This window comes from Xiphias gladius, chromosome 6, assembly GCF_016859285.1.
Source record: "Xiphias gladius isolate SHS-SW01 ecotype Sanya breed wild chromosome 6, ASM1685928v1, whole genome shotgun sequence".
NCBI classification, from domain to species: domain Eukaryota; kingdom Metazoa; phylum Chordata; class Actinopteri; order Istiophoriformes; family Xiphiidae; genus Xiphias; species Xiphias gladius.
The window spans coordinates 10,003,010-10,030,526 of record NC_053405.1 but is presented as its reverse complement, the minus strand read 5'-3'; the positions used below and the strand labels follow the sequence as shown (position 1 = coordinate 10,030,526).

Sequence of the window (27,517 nt, the reverse complement as noted above, 5' to 3'; positions counted from 1 at the left end):
CTCAATGCAATCTGCAGCAGAGTTAACACAAATTCTTGCACCGTATTCTGGAGTCTATGGCAATGTAATTTGTAAAACATCCATTTTACCAACCTTTATCGAGTTGCTTTTTCAGTATAAGATGAGCATTTGGATTGCAGAAATCTCAAAATCTACTTTTGACGGAAAATAACCGGGCTTGGAAAAGATACACATCTACTGCTTTTTTATGTCCACCATGCTTCCCACACTAGTTCTGCATAAATATTTTTACCAGTGATGTGTAATTTGTCTGAGGGTAAATTGACCCCACAATGTCAGTCAAAAGACACATGTCAGGTTTCATTACCCAGAATTCTGGAGTAGTCACATCATCAGAGGTGGCTCACAGCGGTGGATAACCTTGAAGGGACTCATTAATGTCCACTCATCAACCTTGCAGTGCTTACTCCAAGTCCCCACATTACTTTTAATATTATGTGAAGACGTCTTTGTTTGCACTCCATCGCAGTCAAGGAGAGAAAAAGGCATTTATACAGTAGGGGTTCACCACCTATACACGTTTGGAGTAATAAGATTGACAAAATGTTAAAGGGTCACAAAACACTCTTTCTTTTAGTAGAAAGGAGTCTGAATTAAAACTTCCCATAGTTTGACCTATAACTTATGCACCATGTTTTGAAAAAGATGATGTTGCTCTTGGTCTTGTTAAATGTAATTTTTCAATGCTATGAGCACCACAAATGAAATTCCATTCACCCCCATAGTCCTGCAGTGGCGGCAGAAATCTCAGACACGGACATCTCAAGACTGGACAAATAAAACTAACACCAGTTCCTGGTGCACAAGTGACAATAGTGCTTTTTTGCACTTTGGGTTAACTGGTCCTTTAGTTATTATGAGGTATCATTGCTGGTGTAACATTCCTTTTAAGAAAAGGAATAATGAATCAATGAATGCTTTTTCTGACAGTTCGGGGGTTTCGTCTCCATTGGTAGTTGTTATCTTTTCGCTGATCAGTGACTGTGGATCACATTTTAGTTCATTCTCTATCACCTTAGTGGCATAATGACTTGTAACAATGCAGCGATACTTAGTGCATTATTGTATATTTTCCCTAACTTTTGTGTGAATTTTTCTGCTTTGTATCCTTCAGTAAAAGTGTGTGTTTGGAGGGGGGGGGGTTCCTTAGTAGCTGCTTTGAAACAGCAGGGGCGCTGTGTGGACCGGGGGATCAGTGTTATGAGCCGGTCACATGTCACCAGAGTGACGCGGGCAGATGCGGAAGTACAACAGACTTCTGTGCGGGCAGAAGTGAGAGGAGAAAAAGCAACATGGACAGTCAGTGATCAGTTGTCACTGTATTTAATTAAGAGATGGTGCATGTATGTGTGTTTTCCCGGAATCCTTTACCCGTTTTCACACAATTGCAAGGCGAGACGCATTGTACAGGTGGTCCTCCCGAGTGACAACTCTCACCCCGCATTTTACAACCACACACACACACACACTGTAGTTTCACTGGAGCAATGTTCCACCAAAACTACCCGGGCAAAGCGTTTGTCAGCCGATTGATTCTCCTCCGTGTCCGGTTTAATGAACGCCTCGTGACAATGTCAATACCGAGCCCGAGGCCACCGGGGGACAGCGGCACGCCACGGATCGACGCGGGCGGGAGTGAGGCGGACCCCGGCAGCGACGCGGTGGCAAGCGGCGCGGGGGGCGGGAGCGACCGCGCCGCCGGAAAGTTCACGGAGGAGGAGATGGCCGTCTATAGAATCCATAGGGAGGCATGCGAGGTACGATGCGTCCCTTCGAAAACTACGAATCCGACGATTTTTTTTTTTTTTTTACTGATTTGCACAACGGCAGTGGTGGAGAAGGCATTCAGGTCCTTTCCTTTACAGTAGCGATGCCACGATGATGAAATACTTTGAAGTCCATCACTCAGAATACTACTTCAGTAAAAGTACAGTACTGATAAGCCAAGTGTATTACCAGCAAAACGTATCTTAAGTATAAAGAGCGAAACTACTCATGCAGAATGGCACCTGTCAAAGTGTTATACATTATATACTGTAGGGTATATTGTAATTTTGGATTATCAGTACTGGTGGATTTACATGCAAGCAGCATTTTAATGCTATAGCATGTCATGGTCATGTTGTTATATTGTACCCAGTTTGCTTACTGGGCAGTATGATATATTACAATCATATTTTTCAAGATGATCATGCCCTTTTGTATGAAAAATCAGACTCTACAAAGTTATTATAGCTGTCAAATAATCGTATTTGAGTCAAAAATAATGTTTCTCTAGGCTCATACAAAGTAGGTCAAAAACTGCACCTCAAAACCTTCCTTTAGTACGGTACTTAAGTAAATGTACTTGGTTCAGACTGTTTATATTACGCTATAGCTGAGCACAGTTAAGCCATGTGAGCAAAAATAACGCTGGTACGTCCTGTCGTTAGTGAATAAAATTACAGAAAGTATATATTATTAAATTATATATACTTAAAAATATCATACAAGTCTTAACCACACAAGCTGAATCTGTTTTCCAAAACAAAGTCAAAATATGGGAGGTCAGCTGTAAGGATTTTGGAGCTAAAACCAGGGCAGGGTTCCCCGTGGGTCCTTAAAAAAATGAAATGTTTTTGTAATTTCAGTTACTAAAAGTTGTTATAATGGTTGAAGATATTTTTGTTTTGATGCAAGGTTACACTCTTCTCATTCTTCTCTCCCTAGCTATGTTACGTATTATTATCCGAACCATTTAACAGAGAGATTGTGGGTAGATTAGGCATATGTGTTGTAAAACCCTGTCACATTGTAGCCTGAAGATATTTTAGGAAGATTCCAGTCTCAACAGTTTTGATCTAGTATTACTTAATAAAAGCATACCTCCCCAGTGCTTTATACACAGTATATGTCATGTAAGTAATGATCATTGTTTTTGTCAGATCCATCATATTCACCATATTCTCACTTGGTCTTCATCAAACAGAGCCAGTAAGCTCCGCGCTGATGGCAGTAGTGCATAGGTGTCATCTGCATGCCTCTAGGCTTATTTGTTGTAAATGTTGTGCTCCTGAGTGTGGATGAAGTTGAGGCAAGTTGGCCGCGACCTGAGGAGAGCGGTAGGGCCTGGGTGGGAAAAGGACAATACAGAGGGGGGCCCAGCTATGCCAGCTTCACTATGTGGCCCTGCAATGCCATGTGAAATGACAGGCCGTGTCACCAAAGGGCCTGAGGCCTTTTTTCCTTTGTAGCCTGTCAAAGCTCACCAACTCGTGGGCTCTCAGTTTGAAACAGACTGAGAGATGACATTTTCTAACTTCCTAAGGGATGGCAGAGGAGTTCAGTGTTTTTCACTTGCAGAAGGTGTTTGTGTGGCTATGCAAGATGAATGATCGGCCCAAACAAAAGAATGATTGTGTCTAAAATATGTTTTTTAAGCATCCTGCAAATTGGCAGTGAATAAAAACAAACTTGTTGCAGTGCTACCAGTTGATTAATCGCTGTAGATTCTTACCCACTGAAATGCACACAAACGGATGGCACCAATTAATTAGCAACATCATAAGAGTTAGATTGTCTTACATCTGTTTCTGTGCATAGAGGTCATCCATTCCCTCTTCTAGTTGACCCACAGCAATCTGTCTCTATGTATTTGTTCATATTCAGTATTATGCTTGCACGTGGCTTCGTGTTTGGGTGTGTATATGTGCTGTATATGGTTAAGTATGCCGGGCCACACATCCCCATGTGTGTTTGTATGTCATACTAATTAAATAATAATATCTTCATTATGTTCAGGCAAAGAAGCAGATGTATGTCGACCCTTCCAGTGGGTACAAGGTGTTCACAGAGTATGCCCACCTTCAGAGAGGGAAATGCTGTGGCAACGCATGCAGACATGTGAGCGCTTTGTTGTCTGTTCTCCTAGGTTGCGTCTTCCTACACTTGGCTCTGTTTTGTTCTGTGCACTGTTTTGCTCATCATCTGGCCTCAGCTGTATAGTTTTGTCTTGCTCAGTCCTGTCAGATGCTGTTCTGTCCTTTTCTGTTCGGGGCTCTGTTTTCCAATAATAACTTACCTTCGATGTTAACTTCCGTGCTTTTTTTTTTCTCACACCCAAAACATCATGTAAAAACAAGTTTTAGGTGTATGGCTGTTAAGAGCATCTTAACATCAGCTGTCCATGGTGCTTAAAAGGATGATGAATTAATTTGATTAACACAAACGCTTATAAATCATTTCACTTAGTGTGACAATGTACCTTAATGTTCAGTCAATACTCTGAGTTTCTAGCTTGCTGAACTCTATATGATACATGTTAATTAGTAGAAGTGCGTATAAGAAATCAAACTTATTGTACTTTGATTGATTGGCCTGCTGCTGGAGAGAGATGTTGCCCATAAACACAAATTAAGAAATTGCTTCCAATCTACACGTGATGCTTGTTAAAGTTGCTCAATGTGAGCAGTGGCACCTCCTCATGCAAGGTGTTAGATTTCCGCTGTCAAATTAACCCTCCCGTACTGGAGCCCTGCTAACAAAATTGTCTCCTAACAAAGCAACACAACTAGAATAGACAAAAAGCAGCAATATGGCAGTTCACAGATCCAGAAAAGTGATGCTTTGGGCTACATGATTGCAACAAAAAATGGCCAATATAATGTTAAAAGAGGTATCGGCCCAAAATCTAGCTTGTCGACTTAAAGGGGACACTAACAAATAAGGGTAAAATAAACGTATCGGACTGCATCCCCGAGTCCAGCGGATGACTATGCTGTACATCATTGCTGCCTGGGCAACGACACCCTTACATTATTGAGAGAAGAAAAAGGACGGGGATAGTGACAGATCAGCAGATGTATACCAGATGAGGGCTGCACAACACGTGGCCTGCTTGGTGTATGTCAACATTTTATTGAAGTTTCCCTTGAAAAGAAAATCCATTGAACTCATGTGATTTCACTTTTGCAGATAACATCAACTTAACCTGCGAAGGGCTAAAATATTTATTTGCTTATTATTTGGGATAGGTCGGGCCTATTTTAAAAGAATCCATTCTGTTGAAGCAAACACCACTTTTATTCACGGAGAGAATTACTGATTTAAAGTTTACTGGTCATGGTATTGACCTAAAGATCAATGGGGGGAAAAAACAGCTTTTAAATGAAACACATACTGTAGTTCACAGTTAATCCTGTAGGTATTTGGACATTGTAAGATGATTCTAACCTTTTACAAGTTGACAGGTATTGATTTTTAGTTTTTCCGTCTTTAGTTACAACTGTTTTTAAACACCCTGTAAATGGCGGTGGATAGATAAGCAGGATGGGTTTCATGATCACATTAGCCTCAAGATACTCTTTTGTTGTGCCCTGCTGGGACTTGTTCTGGCCTGTCTAGTCCACGTCCTGTCCCATCCTGTCCAGTCTTGTCTTATATTCTTGTCCCGTCCCATCCCATCCCATTCCGTCTTCCCCTGTTTTGTCCTCGTGTGCTCTGTGTGGTTTAGTCCCGATTCTCTACCTCATCCTGTTCTCCATTCTTTTGTGCTTTGCTCCTCTCTTACGTGTTCTTTGCACATGTTCATGTCTTGTTCTCTATGTCACTGAAGATCTACTCCACATGTAGCCATTTAACACCATTTGCTTATTTCTTTTTCTCTCCTAGTGTCCGTATGGCCAAGTCAACGTGAAGGACCCCGGAATGAAGAAACAGTTTAATTCTTTATTTTATGTATAGTCCAAACAGACTCGTGCCCAAGGTAAAAACATAAGACCCTGTATAGAATGGAACGCACTGCTTGTCTTCTGCCTGTCGTTATTTGGACTACTTGAGTCGTTTTTTAGCAGTGTACTAAATGATGAAATATGGGTAGTGTCTATGCAATACTTACCTCCTGTGAATCATAACCATTCTTAGGATTATTTTCATTCTCACAAGACAAGGAAGGATGAGGAAAGGGTTAGTGCACCAGAACCTCATGTAAAATAGTCTTATATAACATTTTTGTTTTGTTACGTTTTTAAGATATGTTTCTCGAATGTCCGATGTAATACCTTGCGTTTCATTTTTAGCTTCTCTTTAGGAGAGTTGAATATTTTTTGGTATTCGGCTCCTCAGATGCATTTACAAGGGTTATGGGAGTATGGAGATGAAAACTGAAAGAGCATTTTAGATCTTTGCCCTCAAGATAAAGGGCATATAAGTACAGTAACTGTAGATAGTCAGATGGAGTCCTGTGCTCTTTTGGTTTGCATCTCTTGTTATTTTTACTGCATGAATATTAGAATCATTCACACTCCACAAGTGCTCAACTGACCTGTCTACCTTTGACTGAAATACTGTGCTGTTAAAAATAGGCATGGGCCAAGGGTCAGCCCTCACACTTGGCTGCGCTGCTTTTACACCACTTGATGGAATCAGGCTGTTAACAAACACGCCATGGACATCAACAGCAGCCCTCCCCACCGGACTCGCAGCTCAGCCTCCCGGCAACACTTGGCTACAGCATAGCTCCCTGCAGCCGCTCTCCTGAGCTGTAGCCTAATGAACTCCCGGGCCCTCTTATCCCCGCACTGCAATAGATCAGCTCATGTTCAGGAGCCTGCTTAGACGCACACATGCATAGGCAGGCTTACTCCGTCAGAATACCCTGTGGCTCCTAATAGGCCAATATAGAATAAAGGTTGCACTAAACACTGCACTTTGTAGCCCACAGTAATAGTAAAAGGTAGGGTCAAGTGCTTATACAGCACTACCTGTGCGTGCGAGAGATGTTGAGGAAAGATGTGCCGCTTGATTTGTGAGTGCATGTGGGTAGACAGCACGATGCCTCCGGGCGCTGGCTCTGAACCTGCCACACACACTCGCCCGTCTCCGCCTGATTGGGCAAACAGCGTTGGGATGAGAGGATGTGTCTGCCGCGGAATTCTGTCGCAGCCGCCTACTGGCGCGACCACAATTTTCCTCGGCAGGTGGGTCCCAAAGGCAAGTGCTTAGTGATCGGAGCAAAGCCCTGTGAGCGGCTACAAGGAGATTCATGATCCCAACAGTGCTGGGGAGGACAGGTTCTTGGGGACGCGTCGTCAGGCGGGATGAGAGGCGAATTTATTTGGTGTTATTCTAAACCGAGGCAGCGGAGCGTGCGGCAGCAACATTTCTACAGCGGGACGGTGAAGGTGTCACACTCATCAAGTACCTGGGCCCGCTTGCCTGCCGCGGCTCTGCGGGTTTTGCCTAGGGACTTGTCTGTCACATTAAAGTAGATGCGTTGCCATTCAGGGCCTCGGCGGTCCCGCAGCCTGACCATGAAATAGGCCAACTTTCATGTCTGCCTCATCCCTCCACGTCTTCCCAATCCAGTGATGGCACAGTTTTAAATGTTTTTTTTTTTTTTTTTTTTCATCATGTTCTAGCCCTAGCAGTTGGTGACTTAGACACAAACAGCACAGCAATCCTTTCGACAGATTTATGGAGAAATTTACTTGAAAATCTACTCCTCATACCACCAGACTGGTCAATCGCGGTATTAAAGTATGTTTAGAAACGGTACTTTTTGTCAGGCATTTTCTTGAAGGGAGCTCCCTTTAAATGTATGATTGATAGATGACATGTATGTACAAAATGAGAAAGAATTTAACCAAAAACAGTCTAATCATCCATGTTTTTCTGATATTTCTTCTCCTGCAGATTTGTTTAAAGTAACAAATTAGCCTATAGCTAATTTTATTTTATTTGACAAGTTTATAATATTAATGATGCTACTGAAAAATGCCTTAATCTACTTTATTCATGAATGAATTCATTTTGTTGATTTTGCCTGTATTATGCAATACAAGTAGAATGATGAAAAATGAAGAAATCTTGAAAGTTTTATTTCTCAATATAGGCAAATATACACACACACGCGTGCGCGCACACACACAGCCTACACAGACAGTGGTATTCCCACGGTGCAGATGTGCTCCCAAGTTACAACAGCCGACCAGACGTGAGATGTTTATTTCAGGCGTTTTGGACTGAACATCTCTGACCTTCAGCTGGAGCATATGCTGTGCTGGAGCAGAGTGGCAGCTATACACCGTGTGCCTTTCTACGGGACGATGGCACTAGCCCGGAGAGAAAGAGAGCCGTCCAGTTTGGAACTGTGACCAGACAGGCTGTAGTCATAACCAGTTGACAGGCCGAGCGGCCCCCTCCTTCCCTCAAACCCCCCCGTCTCAAACAGGCACAGCAGCCCTGCGGCCAATGGCCCTAACCACAGTCAGTTACAGTGTCTCCATCACTGTTGGCCAGACCAGCCAGGAACTGACACAGGGTTGGTGGGGGAAAAAAACTTGAGTGTCAGCCGTATGATGGCTGAAGGGAACATCAGTCTCAGCAATTGGCCAGGCACTGCCTTGTGCGTTTGTGTGCGTGCGTGCATGTGTTGATACGTGCACACGTGTCTTGATATTCGAGCAGCATTTGAGCAGCCCCTACATCAACGTCTGGTCGTTCTACACAGACAATGTCAGCTCGCCTCGGGGCAGCAGCCTCCACAGTGGTCATATGGACAACCAGATCCCTGTGGTTGAATTAGTGATAAAAAACACACATGGCCACTGAGTGACAGTCAGCACACCAGATTCCTTCGGACAGACAGGGCTGCAAATAGCACAGTGGAGCAGTTTTTTCCCTCAGACCGCAACTGGTGGTCAGGCTCATGCCAGGCCAAGTCTTGGCTGCCAGATGAGCCCAGATAAAAGGAGAGTCGGGGGCAGTTACAGGCACCCAAGTGCCCAAGGAGCACTTTGGCCTGTTTATTTCCCTCCAGGTTCTACGCTGATGCTATTAGAGCTGTGATTTCTTGTCTAAACTCACAAGACGAGTGATGCCATTGCATCTTTAGCTTTTAAACAATCTAACCTCTGGCTTATTTCGCATTACGATCCCTTCTGACTCCGTCTTCAATGAATGGTTAAAGTAGAAAGAAGGAGCCCTTTTTGACAACATATCAACACATACAGGTATCATCTAAAGGAGTGTGTCTCCTCCAAAAAAGCTGCTTTGCCCCATAAGGCAATGTAGTGATAAAGAACATCCATCTATTATGTTTCTATGTCCTTTCTAGTGTGGCCAGATATGGACTAATACGTGCACCATTCCCCAGGAGGATACTCTGTCCCCAGAGGAGATCTCTCACACTGTGTGTGTGTGTGTGTGTGTGTGTGTGTGTGTGTGTGTGTGTGTGTGTGTGTGTGTGTGTGTGTGTGTGTGTGTGTGTGTGTGTGTGTGTGTGTGTGTGTGTGTGTGTGTGTGTGTGGAGGTAGCGGTGTGCAGTTGGAGCTGTTCAGGAGGCAGGGAGGGGAGGCAGGCAGCAGTTGGTGTGCAGAGAGCAGAGGCTCAGGCTGGCTAGTTAAGAGCTTCTCTCTCCTATCCTCCATCTGCCAGGGACCGGGGTTGTGATTTGAGCTCCAGCAGAGCAAAGCAGGGAGGAGATCGAAGGAGGGGTGGCGGAGGGAGGTAGGGGATGGGGTGGGGGAGGCACGGCGTTGAGAGGGGTAGAGGGAGGGGGGGGGGGGGTGTTGGCTGGAAGAAACAGAAAAGAGAAAGTGGAAGAAGCGGGGAGTTGGAGGAGGAGAGGGGAAAAAGTGAGGGAGAAAGACCTGGAGAGAGAATAAGGATGGAAATGAAAAACTATACATGGTGATTGAAACACCTCAAAGATCTACTTATAGGCTTATTCTTGTTTATCGTTCTTTTTCTTTATCACTGTTAGACATTTCAATTCTTGGTATCATCATTAGAAAACAGTAATATGGCTGCATTTCATCCCTGCTTGTACATTTTGATATATCCTTTCCTCCAATAATTACGAAGTCATGTCCACTGTGTGTTTGTAAATATTTCCAGGATGTCTCACCACCCTCTCAACCACCCACCCACCCAGGCTCATGTGACTGGGGTGCATGTGACTGGGATACAGCTTTACAGGGCTCCACTCCTCCCTCTGTTCCTCCTCCTCCTCAAACCCCCTTCTCCCTTCCCACTCCTCCGCTTCATTCTGCCAGTGTTTAGCCTGTGGTTCCCCGCACCACAGTGGATCCTGGGAGAGCCTGCCCGCCTCCTCCTCCTCCTTCGCCTCCTCCTTCGCCTCTCAGACTCCTTGCGTCCTCGCCTCCACCTCTCCTCCGCTCCTTTTCTGGCCACGGTTTAGGAGCGACTGAGAGCTCCCTCTGCGAGACCGAGTGTCACTTGAGGTGACCCAGAAATGATAACTCCAGATGAACCCTGGATGTGTGGTAATCTAACCACCATGCCCTACAGCAGAGAGGAGCCAGGCAGCCAGGCAGGCAGGCAGGCAGGCAGGCAGGCAGGCAGGCATCCCGGTCGGTGCTGTATCTGTGGTTTCGCTGTTGAGCCGAGCACGCTGCAGAGCCTGTCTGGGTATCATGCTCGGAGAACGCTGTGTGCACAGTACGCGTTATAGTACACAGTGAAATGGATCTTAGTGCCGTTGCATTATTGATGAGATACATTGTGATGTCAACCCAGGCGGAAGGAGCAAAGCAAAATGACTGTTAGCAGTATGGCACCGGATCATTTATGCAAGCAGTACAGAGGTGTAATTAATTGTCACCCTTTGCTCCCAGCCCCAGTGCTCGCTCACACAATGTTCTATTCACATGTCAATTGAAATCAGTCCGTCCATACCTCAGTGTGTTGTTCCCCAAGTGGCCAGTGTGAGAAGGTTTAGGACATCCCGTCTCGTGGATGACCTCTCTTTGTCATGCTGACAATAAAAAATACAATCCAGGTGGAGCCAACATGCCCTTTAAACTGTTTTACATTATGTTATCAATTGTATTATTATTTAATGGCTTGTTGCCTTATTGTGCAGCCTTCTCAGGTGAACAATGATCCGACCGTGCACCCTGAAATTACAGCACCAAAACCCATGGAAATGATCACCACTATGAATATCTTGTTCAATTTGTAACACTAAAATTGAAAAGATGTAGTCTTAAGTAGAGGTCAGGCACAATCAAACCATCTTAAAAAAAAAAAAACCTAAACGATATTAATATTTACCAAAATCTCGAGATTATCAAACAGTGGTGAATTTTTCATCGACATTTCTGTGTTCATTAGATGTTGCAACATGAGGCCCAATGTGTGGAGAATTGTTCCCGGCTAAATACACTCAATATTGCATTGAATTTGTACGAAGTTTGTCAGCTCGATTCTCCAGGTGAGACAGAGGGAGAAACAAACGTCACAGTTCAGGGGAAACGAAATCTGAACCCAAAAATGAAATTATTTTCATGGGGTTTTTTTAAATTTTGTTTTGTTTTGTTTTGTTTTTAGGAGGATTAACTGAATATTCCTTGTGATAAAATGGTCTGATAGACCAGAGGCTGTTCGCGGTGATAAACATTACCTGTGAATTATTTCATTTACATCTGTACCGTTTTGGTGACGTAAATTAATTGTTAATTTGCCCCCCCCCAAAAAAATAAATAAAATAAATCTACGATCTTAAATATCAGCCCACCCCTGTTTGGTTCAGGGTATTCTCCCATATTTGACCCCTAGTCCACGTGATTAAAATACGCAAAAGTTCAAAACAATGAAGGAGAACTCTCATCTCGCAGAGGGATTTCGATTTCGCACGGTTTGCACCAAAAACCCCCTCTCCGCGGGCGTGCGCGCTCGTGCTCCACGTCTTGGCCAGAGTGATTGATCCGGTCCGACTACAGACCCATCTGATCACTTGCTCGCGCGGACCCCGGCCCTCCAGCCGGTGAAATTGTTGGCCGCGGATCGCATACAGTGCGGGCTCACGTGCAGAGCGATAAAGTGACGATGCATTTTATCACTGTACATTTTTTTTTTTTTTTAAGAGCTATAGATGATTGAACCCGCCTATGGTTGCGTTTGCAAAAAAAGCGCGTTCCTCGTCTTTCAGTGCTAAAATAAAACTTTAGGGACGCCATTCATACATTGGTTGTAATGGCATAAGTCATTGTGTTTAAAGGGGGGGAAACGCAGCCGGTATCCCTGAAGTATTCCTCAGTCTTGTTACATATTACGGTGGTTGTTTGAAAATTGGCAACCGCAGACTCCAGGTCCTGTAGATTACCCGTCTTTAATTTACGAGTACATCACACGTTTTAACCTACATGCTGAGTAGGCCATTGGCTCGTGGCTTCCCCAATTTCTGTGCGTTGCGCGCGCGTGGCTACGTGCGTGCTGCGCTGTGGTGTGTTGAGGGCTGTCTGCATATGGGAGAGGAATATTTAAATGTCTTGTGTTTTAATTGACGCTCGAACCAGAACTGGAAGCTCAGAAACGAGGAACAGCCCCCATCTACCGGCAGCGTCTCCTCTGTCTCCTCTGCGCGCCGCGCACACAGTCCGGAGCCCCCTCAGCCTGCACGCTGCACCGGGATCTCACACGGCACAGCCTCAGGTAAGACCTTTTCTGTGTGTCTTCTGTGGGGAAAACAATAATGCGGGGTAGGCTTTTTTTTTTTTTTCTTCTTCTTCTTCTTCTTTTGGTTAACGAAGAGCGACCGAGGGGAGCGTGTGAAGCAATGCGCGACAGATCTGGTGCATGATAAACACAGTGGCGTGGGTAACATTCTCCGCGATGGACACGGATGTGGTGGAAGGTGAACCCACCTAAACCCGTTCTACCTATATCTTTATTTACGGCGGATTGTAAATCTTTTTTTTTCAGTCCGACAGAAATCTCAATTGTTTAAATTTATAACAGGAGTTTGGTATCAAATCGTGTAAATTGAACGGTACAGGGGAAAATGTGAAATGACGCGTTTCTTAAAATACAGACTAAATCTTTTTTTTTTTTTTTTGTACTGCTGGCTGAGATATGAGATTTTATTCTTTTCATTTATATGACAAAAGTCAGCGGCCCAAGGCTTTCCTGGCTGTTAATACTTACTACACTATTATCGTGTCGTTACCTTTTAGAAGCGTCGAGATTAAAATATATAGCAAACGATAAAAAGCAGTGATCATTCACTATTTCGTGTTTTTTAAAGGGCTTTAATTTGGTCAAGCAAGATCACGAATCCTAAATTGGGACAAGTCATTCTCAGAAGCCAAACGAAAAATGACACACATTCGTCAGGAGTAATTTTCCTCACTTTATTTACAGCCAGTAATGAAATGTGATAGGTAACATACATAACGAGGTAGTTTAATTAATGGCATTGATTTTAGAAAACGTTACAAAGGAGAATTTTTATTTCCAATAACTTTTTTTTCCCCATTCTTTTTTTTTTTTTTTTTTTTTTTTTTTTTTGGAAAAAGCTTGATTTCGTGCATGGGCTTGTTTTTTTTTTAAATCTCCGCAGAGTTTCCCCAAATGTGACACTATGAAATATTACAACAACAAAAAAAGAGTCATTAGTAGGCTATATATGCATTTGCAGGCAATATCCTAATTAGATACAAAAACAAAAAAAAGGAAACGAAACACACAAAAAAAAACGACAACACAAAAGACATTATTCCCTCAGCCCCTTGGTGTTCACTGACACATTGTTAAACCCACTTCAGTCAAATGAAATGCCATTGCTGGAGGCAACGGGTCAAAACAGTATTCTCCATCGACATTAACGGTAAAAACAGACGTCTTCATAAAAATAGGAGCATGCACCTATTTTGGCGTGAGTACGAATCTGCAGTGTGAATAGGTCTGGTTTTTGGCATCATAAGTCGCCTTTTATTTCATTTCCGGGGAAGAGGCAGAAGTTAAAAAAAAACAAAACAAAAACAAAACAGCAGTTAGATTAAATATCACACAGGGCTGAGCTGATTCATTCTTCTCAGGGAGTCTTTGTCCAGGTGAAATGAAATCCTTGCGGTCCCCTCCTCGACTCTCCTTTCCCCGCTCCGTGGCGGGTGCGGAGACACCGACCGAGCGCAAATTAACGCTACGCCTTTCGGAACAGCTGCGGGTCCAGCCCGTCCAGGAGGGTGCGAGCCTTGTCTTGGAGCTCCGCTATCAAGGGGCCTCCAATTAAAGCCAACACAACTTCGTGGTGGTGGTGGTGGTGGTGGGGGGGTGGGGGAGGGAGGGAGGGAGGAGGTGGGAGGTGTGTGTATGGGGAGGGGGGGGGGGTGCACATGATAATGTAACACGTCTTGAGATGAAGCATCCACACCTGCAAACCCCCCTGAGCCTCAGTAAATCTATTAATGGGACCGAGGCCGAGTCGCCGATTCAGCCAGTGTGTCTATTGTTTTGGGGCCAAATTTTCAGCCATCGACCTTTCGCCGAGACCGTGGCTCGTTATCCGGACTGCAGCTGTAAAGGCCCGTGTCGTGTTTTGTCAAAATAACAGACCTTGAGCTGCCTAGTTGGGGTTCGCTGTCACCCTATCTGGCCTGTGGACCGGACGGTAAAGCCATCCAGTCTGCCTTTTTTTTTTTATTTGCGTTACAGAGTTTTCACACCCTTTAAAACTGACGCAGATGTTTATTGTAGCTTCACAGTCGCCTCAATAACGTAGATTATATTAAGTAAGCTACATGGCATTTTAAAACAACACGTGAATATCTGAGGAATATCTAGTAACTGGAGGAGGTTTCCCTGTAGTGACCACCAACTGAAGGTTTTGTTGTTTTTGTTGTTTTGTTGTTTTGTTTGTTTTTTTTTTTTTTTTGCAACTGCTTGGTGCACAGCCTCTAAGATAAATGCAATATGTACACAGCTGCAGTCCCTGTTTCTGTTATGATCAAAACAGCCCCTCTGCAGGTAAACAAGGTTTTGGCCTAATTCAAGAGACAGAGAAAAAGACAAGGGCCCCGTTAATGAACGCTCGGCAGCGCAAAAGTCTCGTTTCGAATGAGCGTTTGATGGAGAGAAAATGGATTTGTGCACAGAAAAGACCAGCGCGTGTGAAGGGAGGGTTTACGTTGTCGCCCTATCAAATTAAATCTGTTATCTATACATCATCCGTGGAGCCGCAGTAAAACAAAACAAAACCCAAAACAAGCTGGTGTGTAATTATCTTATTTGGGAGGAGGTTGTCCTGGAGTAGGATGGTTTCTTATTTGTTTTGTTTTTTTAATTTTTAAACAAAATCTCAGTCATTTGGGTTTGTTTTTGTTTTTGTTTTGTTTTTTAAAATCCTTTTTCTTTCAAATTGTTTAATGCAATCTGTCCCCGCCCTCTAGCCTATCACCGATCACCGCCCCGCCCCAAACAATACATTTATACCTCACACACACACACACACACACACACACACACACACACACACACACGTGCGCGCGCGCAAACACAGAGTTATTATGTTATTTTGGGACGACTAAACACCCGATCCCCGCACATCCCTGAAAACCCCCTAAAACTGAAGCTCCGATTGTGTAATTTCACAATAAAACTCGGGCCCTAAATTAAAGCTAATACACTCTCATCAAATAACACGTCATATAAGAATGATTAGTTTCTATTTCTGGCCCTTTTTTAATAAAACTCCACGGGCTTTTATTTTAAGTTACACGCACATTATTTGCTGAAGACGCGTTGAATAAATAAAAATATTTACACTCGAATGACTCTAAGCTCATTTCACTGTATGCAACGTGGGACCACGCTCCAGTATCCTCTCCTCTAAGTGAGGGAATAGAAGTAATGAATATGTCAATACCATAAAGTAGCTAGTGGTCGTTCGCGCAGCCAGGATCGGGAGATTTTGAGGGAAGAGTGACAGCTCTTTGTTGGTGAATAGAAATCAGTGGCAACGGTGAGAGAGAGAGAGACGGAGAGGGAGAGGGAGAGAGAGAGAGAGAGAGAGAGGGAACTCCTCCTACCAAATTATTCAGACTGGGCAGGCTCTGCTCCCCTCACAAATAGGACACGGTTCTCAAATCCAGGCAGTCCCAACCTGACCTCCAAGCACCGAGGAACCCCTGACTGGGAAATCGGGAGAGCGAAATCACCAGAAAGAAACAACAAAAACTCTGTGTCATTATTTTTGGCGAGTGATCACATTGTAGCCCCCCTCCCCTCCTCCCTCCCCACCACCACCACCACCACCATCACCACCACCACCACCACCACCACCACCACTTCCACACCGGTTTGTCGCATCATTTGGACTATATATTTTTTTTTTTTTTTTTTTTTTCCCCTCTGGAGGAGAGACATTCACGGGAAGAAGGAAAAAGCTGGTGCAGCACCACCACTCCTCCTGTCCCACCCATGTTGTAGTTTCCTCGCTTTTTCTTTTCTTCCAGTTGCCTTTTGCACTCCGACGAGGAGCTGATCTGAATCTCTGGGGTTGTGCCGTTGTTTTTTTTTTTTTTCCCTGTGCCTCTCCCAGAGCCTCAGAGCCCACTTTGGATGCGCTGAGAGAGCGGGGCGCAGCGCTGCGGTACAGTATATGGAAGTTGTGGGCTGCAAGACAGAGGCAGGCAGTTGCACGTTGCGTCCAGGACCGGGAGCCATGCTTTTCCACGGGATCTCCGGGGATCACATCCAAGGGATCATGGAGGAGATGGAGAGGAGGTCGAAAACGGAGTCGCGCCTGGCGAAGGGGATGCAGCTCAACGGGAGAGAGTCGGTAAGAGCCGGGTCGACCTGTGTTTGAATTGTTGTTGAAACTCGTTTTTTTTTTTTAAACCGTCGTTTCTGCACAAACGGCGACCGCGGCACCGCGAACGTGCAGGGAAAGGTGCGTTTGTTTTGGGGTAAGTAGGAGCCTGGAGAGGAGGATTTCGGTTACTGCCTTGTGGTCAGTTATGATAAAATACTTCAGTCTGTCTTTTTTTTTTTTTTTTTTTGGATAGCGAATTAAACATGGACAGTTTAAATTCCCTATTGTTCCCATAACTGCTCGATTATCTGCAAGTGGCTGCAACTTTACACCCAGTTGTCCACATATATTTGAAACACACTGTATTACTCGTGTCATCAGATTAAACATTGTTCACGAGAGCAGTAACATTTTGATTTCTGTCTGCAAATGTAAGAATTGTGGTTGCAGTTATATATCTACAAAAATAACGACAAAAAAGGCGAATTATTTTATTTTTGTTATTATTATTATTATTACTACTACAGTACGTTCATTTCTGCCTTTTGCTTTAAGCTGGGAAAAAAAATAGTTTACATCTTTTGAATATATTCAATAATTTAAATATATGTTCGTCTCCACGACTGTTAAAGTAAATTTGTTGTTTGCTTCGAGTTTCATGTCACGAAGAGATTAAAGTAACAACATGTTAGTGTAGAAGTACAAATGCCTTTCATTCCCTTCGATGTTTAAGTAGCCACAATTGTTTTGTAGATAGTGTTTATTTCTTCAGTGGGGCCCACGAGAACGTAAAGCTTGCATTTGTTTAATGGCTTGTTTAAAGTGCTTTTCAAAAGGCTTTACCGAGGCTGCTTTTTAAATTAAAAAAAATAAAAATGGCAAGAATAATAAAAATAAAAAAAAGAGTCTCATTCCATGTCCAGAAAGCTGCTAAAGGCCTGACGTGTGTTTCAGTCAGTCTCTCGAAGACAGCAGCTGCCCTGAGCTGTCTCCTCTCTCTCTCTCTCTCTCTCCCTGTCTCTCCCCCTCCCTGAACCCCAGACCATGCCTTCCATGAGCCCGGAGAAGCCTGCTCTGTGTGCCGGCTGTGGCGGCAAGATCTCGGATAGATACTACCTCCTGGCCGTGGACAAACAGTGGCACCTGCGGTGTCTCAAATGCTGTGAATGTAAACTCGCGCTGGAGTCGGAGCTAACGTGTTTTGCCAAGGATGGGAGTATCTATTGCAAAGAGGATTACTACAGGTAAGAAAAATGAAGGTTCACCATTTACAGACATTTTGACCGTTTAGTCTTTTTTTTTCTTTTTTTTTTTTTAAACCTCCCTGTCACGCACGCGCGTACACTCACCCACCCATGCACACAGTGGCACATTTATGCTCCTGGTTTTAATAGAAAAATAAGTTTTTGAAAAAAAAAAAAAACTGCTTTTTTTTTTTTTTTTTTTTTTTCCCCCCCCAAAAATACTGTCAGCCACTGTTAGCACCGATTCAACAGGCTATGGCTGTTCGCCTTGAATTATGTTGAAGCCTTTTGGTCCAATTAGGCCTCATTCTTGCCTAAATCAAATCACAACACGCTCCCAGGGGCCCTGCATGGTGTTTAATTGGGGAACGACTTATAATATGAAGTTGCACTTATATTCGCTTGTGGTTCGGATGTTCTGGTTTTTTCTGCAGCTCTGGGTGTCATGTAAACGACACTACCTCAATGTATGAGTCCCTCTTTCTGAGAAACAAAGGAGTGGGCCTCCACCATTATACCTTTTCTATTGTTTTCGTTTAAAAGTAGCCTACCCTCGGTGGCTCTGGTCAGCATGTACGGTGGTCCGAAAAATATCTACTGGAAAACAACAACAATATTTTGTGGGTCAGATGTTATCCCTTCTTTTTTTAAGGGTACATTTATATAGCCGTGCATGGGCCAGAACGCTGTTCACAATGCACAACGACAGTGAAATGAACCACGGAAGCAAACCGTTAAACGTCCAGGCGAAACCCTTGTGACGGTATAGTTCAGCCGGTAGCCTACACCCAGCCCTTTGTGGGTTAGCCATTGTGGTTTTTGGAATCACCGGGGCTGTCGAGCGACTCTGTGCTGATTCAAGTTGCTCGTCTGGGAGAGAAAGTAGTCGTGCGTCGACCATCTTTTTGCGCTCGACAGAATCGCGGCCTATCGACCAGCCGTCGCCGGGAGCCGGTTAACCTGCTCCCGGCCCGTGACAGTGCAGGTCGCGTTTTTTTTTGCTAAACTTGGACCGGCACTCCCGTCGTCGCGCCTGTCCCCCGCTCGGTCTCTGTGTATGAGGAGTCTTGACGATTTGTCTGTTCCAGAAGGTTCTCCGTGCAGAGGTGCGCGCGCTGCCACCTCGGGATATCGGCCTCGGAGATGGTGATGCGGGCGCGCGACTCCGTCTACCACCTGAGCTGCTTCACGTGCACCACGTGCAACAAGACGCTGACCACGGGCGACCACTTCGGCATGAAGGACAGCCTGGTGTACTGCCGGCTCCACTTCGAGACGCTGGTGCAGGGGCCGGAATACCACCCCCAGCTCAACTTCGCCGAGCTGGCGGCCAAGGGCGGCGGCCTCAGCCTACCCTACTTCAACGGCACCGGTACCGCGCAGAAGGGGAGGCCGCGCAAGAGGAAGAGCCCGGCTATGGGGATAGATATACCCAGCTACAACACAGGTGAGACGGCATGCTGCCCCGGGCAGGGCCCCACTATAAGGCAAGAGGGTACAAACGTCCATATTGGACATACATATTAGAAAATCATTTCTAAATAGTTATACTCAAGTTTCTCGTTGTTGATTATGGTGCAAAGGTAGCCCCTAACTGCCCCCCCCCCCCCCATGTACTGAAGGGACAGGCCCAGCAATGGAGGACAGTGAAACCTACAGTAAGGACGGACCGGGCTTATTACCTAACCGTACTCGCTCAAGTCTAGAAAACAACGTCAATTTAATTCACGCTGATTAGATATAAAGCCCTTCTTAATGCAGGTTAACCCCCCCCATGGAACCCACCGAAAGGACCCCCCCCCCAGTTGTCGCTGGACCCTAGCTTGGGAACCTCTTGCTACGCCGTGGTTCACGGATTCTTCACGGGAAATCTGCGCGGTGCTCGGGCCCAGCTGATTCAAAGTATCGTCGTGTTCATTTCATTGCACTTGAAAGAATAAAATAAAAATAAATAACAAAATAAGACAGCAAAAAACGATAAAGGTTAAGTCAAATCACTCTTAAATAAATAAGTAAATAAATACTTTAAAAAATATTACTATTATTTAAAAAATCAAGGTTGTTTTTTTTTTTGTTTTTGTTTTTTTCCCCCAATAACCCAGAGGGTTCCTCAGTGCCTCGCGTGTCTGAAAGGAATACATCTGTCCTGTGGGCTATGCAAATAGCCGTGGGCTAATTGATCTGCAGCTTAACCGTGCACGCGTCTTGTAGGCACCTTTTCTCTGCTCGCAAACTGTGGCGTGCGTTGCGCGCAGGAGTGATCGAAATCTGACCTCCCCGCCAACCTGTCCAATCGACGTCCAGAGTTAAGACTAATTTAGGGGTCGAAATGAAGGCACGGGACGGGCGTGAGGGACGTAAATGTTCTTTAGGGCCGTTGCGTAAAAGTCGCAGCCAGATAAACGCGGACAAATCATATCATGGTTTGCGTGCGTTTGACCTTTTTGTGGGGAGAACAAAAACAGCCATCGCAGCGCACATTAAGCTACTGTTAAATCTAGGTTTCATCCAAAATCTTGTATTGAATCGCTGAATGTTATAACCCGACCCCCCCCCCCCACACACACACACACACACATACCCCCCCTCCACCCCTGCAGCGTCCCCATTTTGTTGTCGCTCTCTGCGAATTACCGTGCGGTTGAGAAAGTTCGTCTATTGTGCGCCAAGTTCCCTCTGTTCCCGGTGAATAGGGAGGAATAAGGGTAATCTGCGCGTTAATTGTTCCTCGTTAATTGAAGGCGACGTCGGAATCCCTGGCCTCCTGCGCGGCGGTCAGCCCGGTTCTCATGGCCACATCAGCGCCGCGCAGAGGGGGCCTGCTGCGGGGAGAGGCCCGGGGCCGGAAAAACACAGCTCCGGCTGAAGGGGGCCTTGCCTGCGTTTTACTCGTGAGCACGATTCCGAGAGACTGCGCGAGCCCTAAAGTCCTCGCGGATGATTTGCTGGGGGGGGGGGGGTTAGTCACTGTGGTTCTGGGGGCTCTCACTGGGGTTCACCTTAATGGGACGGTACGGCGTTAAAATGTAATGCGAACCACAACAGGTATAAAATCAGACAAAGGAAAATCCTCTACTAATAGGGAAAGACATTCAGGGGGAGACGACGTCCCTGTGAACTCATTATCAAGCACCACAGTAAAGGCCCCGCTGGGGATATTTTATTTTTCATTTGGGATATTTAAATGGAATAGAATAAGATGGAATATTTTTTTTGATTTTAAACAGAGGCTTATTGGCTTTTTTTGTGCTTCAGTCACATTCCTCTTTTGGTTCCTTCGCGAAATGTCGAATGATCTAATTATATGGCGAATTCATGACATTCAAAATAGCTCAGAAACTAAAAAAAAAAATTAAAAATTAAACCGAGAAAAAAATAAATAAAATACAATTAAATCATTTGGGGAACAATGAAAGATTTAGCCTCGATAGTTTCTCTTTTCCAAAGTGCATTTTTCCTTCCTTTTTTTTTGCGCCACGATGTCACAAAAGCAGCTATTAGAGCTTTCTCCCTTCGCTGTTAATGTCTCGTTCCGCAGGACCAGCAGACCCGCAGTCGTGACAGATAGGACGAGGTTCTGTGCAGGGTTTTTTTTTGCTTCTGTAGCGAGCTTCAGTTTGTTTTTCAGCAGAGGGGAAGGTGCGGGTCTGCTGAGTGTTTTCCGCACCACTCCGAAAAGTTCGGTCTTGTTTGGCTATAGAGACCCCTAGTGGGTAATGTCTGGCGAAACACAATCCAGTGAAGGATCCACTAAGAACGACGTCCGCGACTGTCATATGAGTGGTTCTTATAAGTGTCACAGGAGGAAGCCTCATACAACAACAACAACAAAACAAAAATAATTCCCACCATAACGAGCACCATAACGTAATCCCACACATGTCAAACATATATCCCACGGTTTATGAAATCTGCTTTATTCAAACAGATTTGTAATTAAACCCAGTGGTTAATTTGTGGGGAAATTGTTTGCACTGCATCCTTCTGATGAAGTGTTGATACGACTCATTCCGTAATTTATCAGCCTCAGACTGAAATGCAAAAAACTGGTCCTCTTTTTGTTTACAGGGAGACAAGAACATGACTACTGCTTACTATACAATTTAGAAATACTATTTGTTGCTGGCTGGTGTTCCTGCGAAGGGAACACTACAGATGCGGATCTGTAGTAAAATAAATGCATTTTAACATGAATACTAAATTCTGTGGAAAAAATCTAAGTCAATTCAGAATCGATTGCCAGTTGGGCATCAGTGGCTTTTTCACCGGATGTTTCATATATCACACAAATGTTCAACAGTCAGTCACATGCGAGTGTTTATAGGACAAAGGAATCTTCTTTGTTGCAATAGCAGAGAATGATGCAACGATCTCATCCAAAAAAAAACAATACATTACTGAAATGGGTTGTTAGGATTTTTAAATTTTTTTTTAATAATGTTGTGATAAAGGTTTCAGCAGCACTGTTGCCATGCATTCATCTGATTAAGTGGATCCGTTTTTGCATCTCACCATCTTTAAGTATTTTACACACTAAGCTATTGACAAATGAGGCCCGTTAGGCCTATTAGTCTTTGCAAACACAAGCAGAAATATTTTAGCCCAGTCCCAGTGTACAGTTAAAATACATCATTGTGCCTTTTTTTTTTTTTTTAACTCTCCAAGCACAGTTTATATTAAAAATACAATCATCAAAACTTTGAATGCGTTCGACATATGTAGAGAGCTAAAATGTATTTCAGTTCTGTTAGGTCAATGAGTTTCTTGACTGTCACCGATTCACATTTTCTAATCACGTAACATAATTACACGAAACTTTCATTATTTACCACGATGTAGTAGGCCTACTTCAACACAAATGTATGAACTTAATTGCTTAAGTTCATATGCTGAGTGAGAGCCTTGATCTTTTTTTTTTTTTTTTTTTCTGCAAACCGTGACCATGTAACGAGACATTTTACTAGTCACTAATAAAATAATAAAAATAATTTTATTGAACAGTTTCTTGATTTCAAAAAAACATTATCCTTGCAGTAGTGTAGTGATTTGTTTCATATGGAGTTAGTCGTCTCTCAATCGTCTAAAGAAAATTCTTGAACCAATCGAAAATTAATTTGGAAACAAGAGTTTTGAAGAAAACTAAATCATTTGCGGAACTAAAAATGTTTAAGCTGCTGTTCTTCCGGACTTTGAAACCACCCCTGTGTCCTGCTCTCTGCCCTCTCAGGCTGTAACGAGAATGACACCGATCACTTGGACCGGGACCAGCAGGCCTACCCTCCAACGCAGAAGACCAAACGCATGCGGACCTCCTTCAAACACCATCAGCTGCGGACAATGAAATCCTACTTTGCCATCAACCACAACCCAGATGCCAAGGACTTAAAGCAGCTGGCCCAGAAAACAGGCCTCACTAAGAGAGTTCTACAGGTAAGCAGAGAGCCATTCTTCTTACTGATCTGATCACCCCATATCTGTGTCTGGACCCCACTCCTCCTCCATGTCCCTCCCATTTCACATCAGATTTATGATTGAAGTCATCTTTTTTTGTTTTCGTTTGTTTGGTTGGTCCATTTAGTCATTAGATGTATATCCAGGGGTTTTTATCTGAAATTTTGTAGATTCTTAAATGTTATTTCTTTGGGAAAGAAAGGAGAAAAGTGGTCCTTAAGCGCAGAAACTTCAGTTTAAAACTCTTGCTAATAATATTAATAACGAGAGTGCACATGTCCTTTTTATCTGTGGAACAGAAAAATGTGTAATTCAACTTCCACAGATAAAAGTTCTAAAAGGATAGGATTATTATTTTGATTTGCCACTAATATCCACATTTTTCTATTCAGTGTTCAGGAGCTAACTGGTTCATTGTTATCTGCCCCTTAAGATCAAAATAATGTATGAAAATTGCCATATAAAGATTTATTTATATATAGATTTATTTATATATAAATATATATATATATATGTGTGTGTATATATATATATATATATATATATATATATATGTATATATATGTATATATACACATACATATGTATATGTGTGTCTAAGGCAAGAGCAACTTGATACAGTGATAGCTGTGATAACTTGATATGTAAACTACTGTACAAATGATTCTTTTTAAAAATTAATCCTACTTAAATACATAAAGTAAAAGCCACATTGGGATTGGTTTGCAGGTTTGGTTCCAAAACGCAAGAGCCAAATTCAGAAGGAACGTTTTGCGACAGGAGAATGGAGGTGTTGATAAGGCTGATGGCACCTCACTCCCTCCACCCTCATCCGACAGTGGGGCCCTGACCCCCCCCTCCAGCGCGGCCACACTAACAGACCTGACAAACCCCTCTATCACTGTAGTGACCTCCGTCACCTCTAGTTTGGACAGCCATGATTCGGGGAGCCCTTCGCAAACTACCTTGACAAACCTTTTCTAACAAGCTATCTCTAGCAGACTGATTTTTATTTTATCTGATTTTTATTTGGTTGTTTTATTTTATTTTATTTTATTTTTTTTCCTCAATTTACATTTTATTTTTTTAAGTGACACCTTTAAATCAACCAGAGACAGCTCCTTGGAACAGAAAGTGCTGTACCGTGTACACAAACAAGAACAACAAGAGCAAGAACAGCAGCGACCACATTAAAACACATGGAAATCATTTTAATGTGTAGCATTTGAAACCGCATGGCAGCCATGTCTGTAGTTGACTTACAGTATGCAGAAACTGATTTTGGAAAAGGACATTTTGAAGTTGAAGGCATTAGAAAATTGTCATGTATTCCACAGTTTATTGGAAAAAAATAACAAAACATGAAGCTTGTCTGGAAAAATAGTTTTACTTCATTTGACTTGATTTGTACATTTGTATTGAATTATGATAAAATGGGCCCTTCCTAATTTATGGTTAATTGGTAACTTTTAAAATAATATGAATATTTTGCCCTCAGAAACCTGTATATGTATGCACTGTGTTCGCACTACCCAATTCAAACAAATTTTTTTTTTCTGTCTTGGAATAATTTGGGAAATAAACTTGTAGAATGTTCTGTATATGGGTAACTCCAGAAAACAGGCTTTAATTATTTCCGAATGTTTCAGTCTTTAAGACTGAGTTGGATGGAGTCAGACATTGGGACATCTCACAGAGCTACATGTAGAACGTCTAAATTGCATTAGAAGCAACTAACCATTGCAGCTTTTATGGCAGGTAGATGCTGAAACCACACGCATTTTTGCCTTGACTCACAACTCTATTGTGATAAAGAGAAGAAGGCAGAATCCCAAAATCTGTCCGGTTGTAATTTTTCAACATGTAATGCAGTCACATTGAGATCAATTGCTCAGTAATTAGAAGTCGGCAAGGGAAATTAGGATTGGAGAGCAGTTTATAGGCACTGTTGTAATCGACTGTTTTCATGACAGAGCACTTTTTCAGATTTGTTGGCCTCATAGATTACCCGTAGTCAAATGGATAAATCCGAGTACCCATATCCACGGATCCACAGCTAAACTCAATTGCACAGTGACAATTTACTGCCCAGTGAAAAGTGCATTATTGTTTTTATCATGTTGCTCAGGGTAACAATGTGATTTTTAAAAAAGGGAAAAGGAGTCAGGGGTGAGAAATTAAGTGGTTGCGACGTTGCAGACCAGATTTGTCGAGCTGACATGAACATTCAAATGACCTCAGATAGGTGGAGTCGTAAGAGGCAGCCAGTGGGAAATCATCGTCCATATGTTGTCTTTTTTGGCCATATTTACACTTTCTTTAATGACACTTGCCACTGAACAGACCAAAAACATGTTTCTTCTGGCTGAAAGATAGAGAGAAAAGAAAGAAAGAGAGAGAGAGAGCAAATCTTCAACGGAGTTGATACATTTCATTGTGAGCGTCACAGTTTGTTCTATTGTAGAACACAGTGGTACTCTAGATCTACTTCATGAAGTAGATGCCTAACTCAGTTCTACTATGTGCCTTATGCTATAACTTGGGAGAAAGTTTGTGAAATTCAGGATATATGTGTTCTTTGTTAACTGATTCACATCCTTTTGACGCCTCACTAGTTTTGTACTGTTTTGCATCTTATTTCCGAAGATCTTTTTATGGTGTATCCTGTTAAAAAGGGGGCAGCGATGTCATAGAAAGCATTTGTGCACTCTTTCAGATATAGTTGGGTAATCCAAGAACCTTATATATTGATCTTCGTGTTAATAGTTGAGTACAGTAAGTGTTCTATCAAGATTGTCCATGTTTCCCTGTTTCTTGATAAAGATGGTGTATAGAAACTATTTCCCCTTAAATATTTATGGACCAAACGGTTGTTATATATCTTATTAAATTTGTGTGAATAAAAATACTTTGCTTTAAATGGGTTTTATTTTTCATTACACTTGCCATTTTTGTGTTCTTTCTTGAATACAATTTTCGTTTATCATATCAACAAATGAGAAAGCATTCAGTTATTAATGACCAGTTAAACGTCCTCATTTTTGCTTCCATTTTTTAATTTCTATTTCCTATTTTTATGATGTTTATGGTTTTTAACGTAATGCCCCATGGATTTGCATCTAATCCCTGCAGTCAAAAATATGAAATTGCTTTTTAATGCATGAACATGGCTTTAAAATTTAGATCAAAGGAATGCTGCAAAGCATATTGATATATATCTATATACATATATAGTATATATTTATGCATAACATATTGGTAAACCTAAAATGAAGTAAGAGTAAATGCAGACCCCGTAAAGCCAGGTTGCTCTGTAGTTAATATATTCTTACTCTATCATTTCTTTCAGGGAGAACAAATCTTGGGGCATTACAGCCATACATCCCGACGTTTGAAAATTCCCTAAAGTATTAACAGAAGGGGAAAACTTTGATGGGAATTCCTCACCATTGAAGACAAAGACAATATTAGGATAAGATGATAGCAAATTGATAACAAATAAACAACCACCATAAAATCTGTTTCAGTTGCAATTGTACAACAGATGATTTTTTTTTGTTTTTTTTTTTTAAAAAAAAAACAAAAGTTTGTCCTGAATGTTTGAGTCCATCAACGGAGGAGACCCCACAATGTATGAAATTTATGATATCAATGTGAAAAAAAAATCTTTCTGTATTGGAATGGTAAATGCACAAAAATTATAATTAAATGTATTGTAACATAGTTAAAAAAAAAAAAAAACCACAGAAAAGGCATAGGCTGTGATTAAAAGACAGCAGGCATCCAACACGACAGCAGTGTGAAACAGAGACGGTATGGATGTTACTGATACGAACACACACACACACACACACTACACACACAACCCTTTTCCCACTGCCTTGCTCCTATGTAAGCACAATATATACGTTCCCACAATCCTTGATCTCCACCATACACACTGTTGCACACACAAACGCAAATGCACACACATGCTGCTGCCCCCGTGCACCCCGCCCAAGAATCAGCTTGCTAAATAGAAGTTTTCTTTTGTCACAAGTGTCATTTCCTAAACACATGGCCTCCTTGAGACTCGGCAGCAGGATGCCCATCAAATATGATGAGTGTATGAAGGGGACTGCAGAGCTGGAGCTTTGCCATCTGGCTGTACCGAGGGAAGGAAGTGAAAAAAAACAAAGCAGATAAAGAAGAGATTCTCATTTTGCATGCGCCTCATCATCTTGTTAACATTTTCCTTGAGATGTATATTATTTCCTTTGATTCGCTG

General features: G+C 42.9%; 2 protein-coding genes across 5 annotated transcripts; both read left to right on the top strand.

Moving 5' to 3' along the window:
• The first annotated feature begins 1,221 nt into the window (after positions 1-1,221).
• Positions 1,222-7,817, top strand: c6h1orf53 (chromosome 6 C1orf53 homolog). The gene is made up of 3 exons (XM_040128877.1): positions 1,222-1,778; positions 3,802-3,903; positions 5,671-7,817. The coding sequence occupies exons 1-3, from the start codon at positions 1,509-1,511 to the stop codon at positions 5,740-5,742; spliced, it is 444 nt and encodes a 147-aa protein (XP_039984811.1). The 5' UTR covers positions 1,222-1,508; the 3' UTR covers positions 5,743-7,817.
• On the top strand, positions 5,748-27,517 carry lhx9 (LIM homeobox 9). 4 transcript variants are annotated; one of them, XM_040128873.1, is made up of 7 exons: positions 5,748-5,764; positions 12,321-12,456; positions 16,343-16,582; positions 17,597-17,799; positions 18,888-19,246; positions 23,027-23,229; positions 23,980-26,149. In XM_040128873.1, the coding sequence occupies exons 3-7, from the start codon at positions 16,403-16,405 to the stop codon at positions 24,232-24,234; spliced, it is 1,200 nt and encodes a 399-aa protein (XP_039984807.1). In that variant the 5' UTR covers positions 5,748-5,764; positions 12,321-12,456; positions 16,343-16,402; the 3' UTR covers positions 24,235-26,149. The 4 variants fall into 4 exon arrangements, with proteins under 4 accessions (XP_039984807.1, XP_039984809.1, XP_039984808.1 ...); XM_040128875.1 differs by lacking the exons at positions 5,748-5,764; positions 12,321-12,456; positions 23,980-26,149 and adding an exon at positions 26,600-27,517 and having other exon boundaries at positions 16,173-16,582; XM_040128874.1 differs by lacking the exons at positions 5,748-5,764; positions 12,321-12,456 and having other exon boundaries at positions 16,173-16,582; positions 18,891-19,246.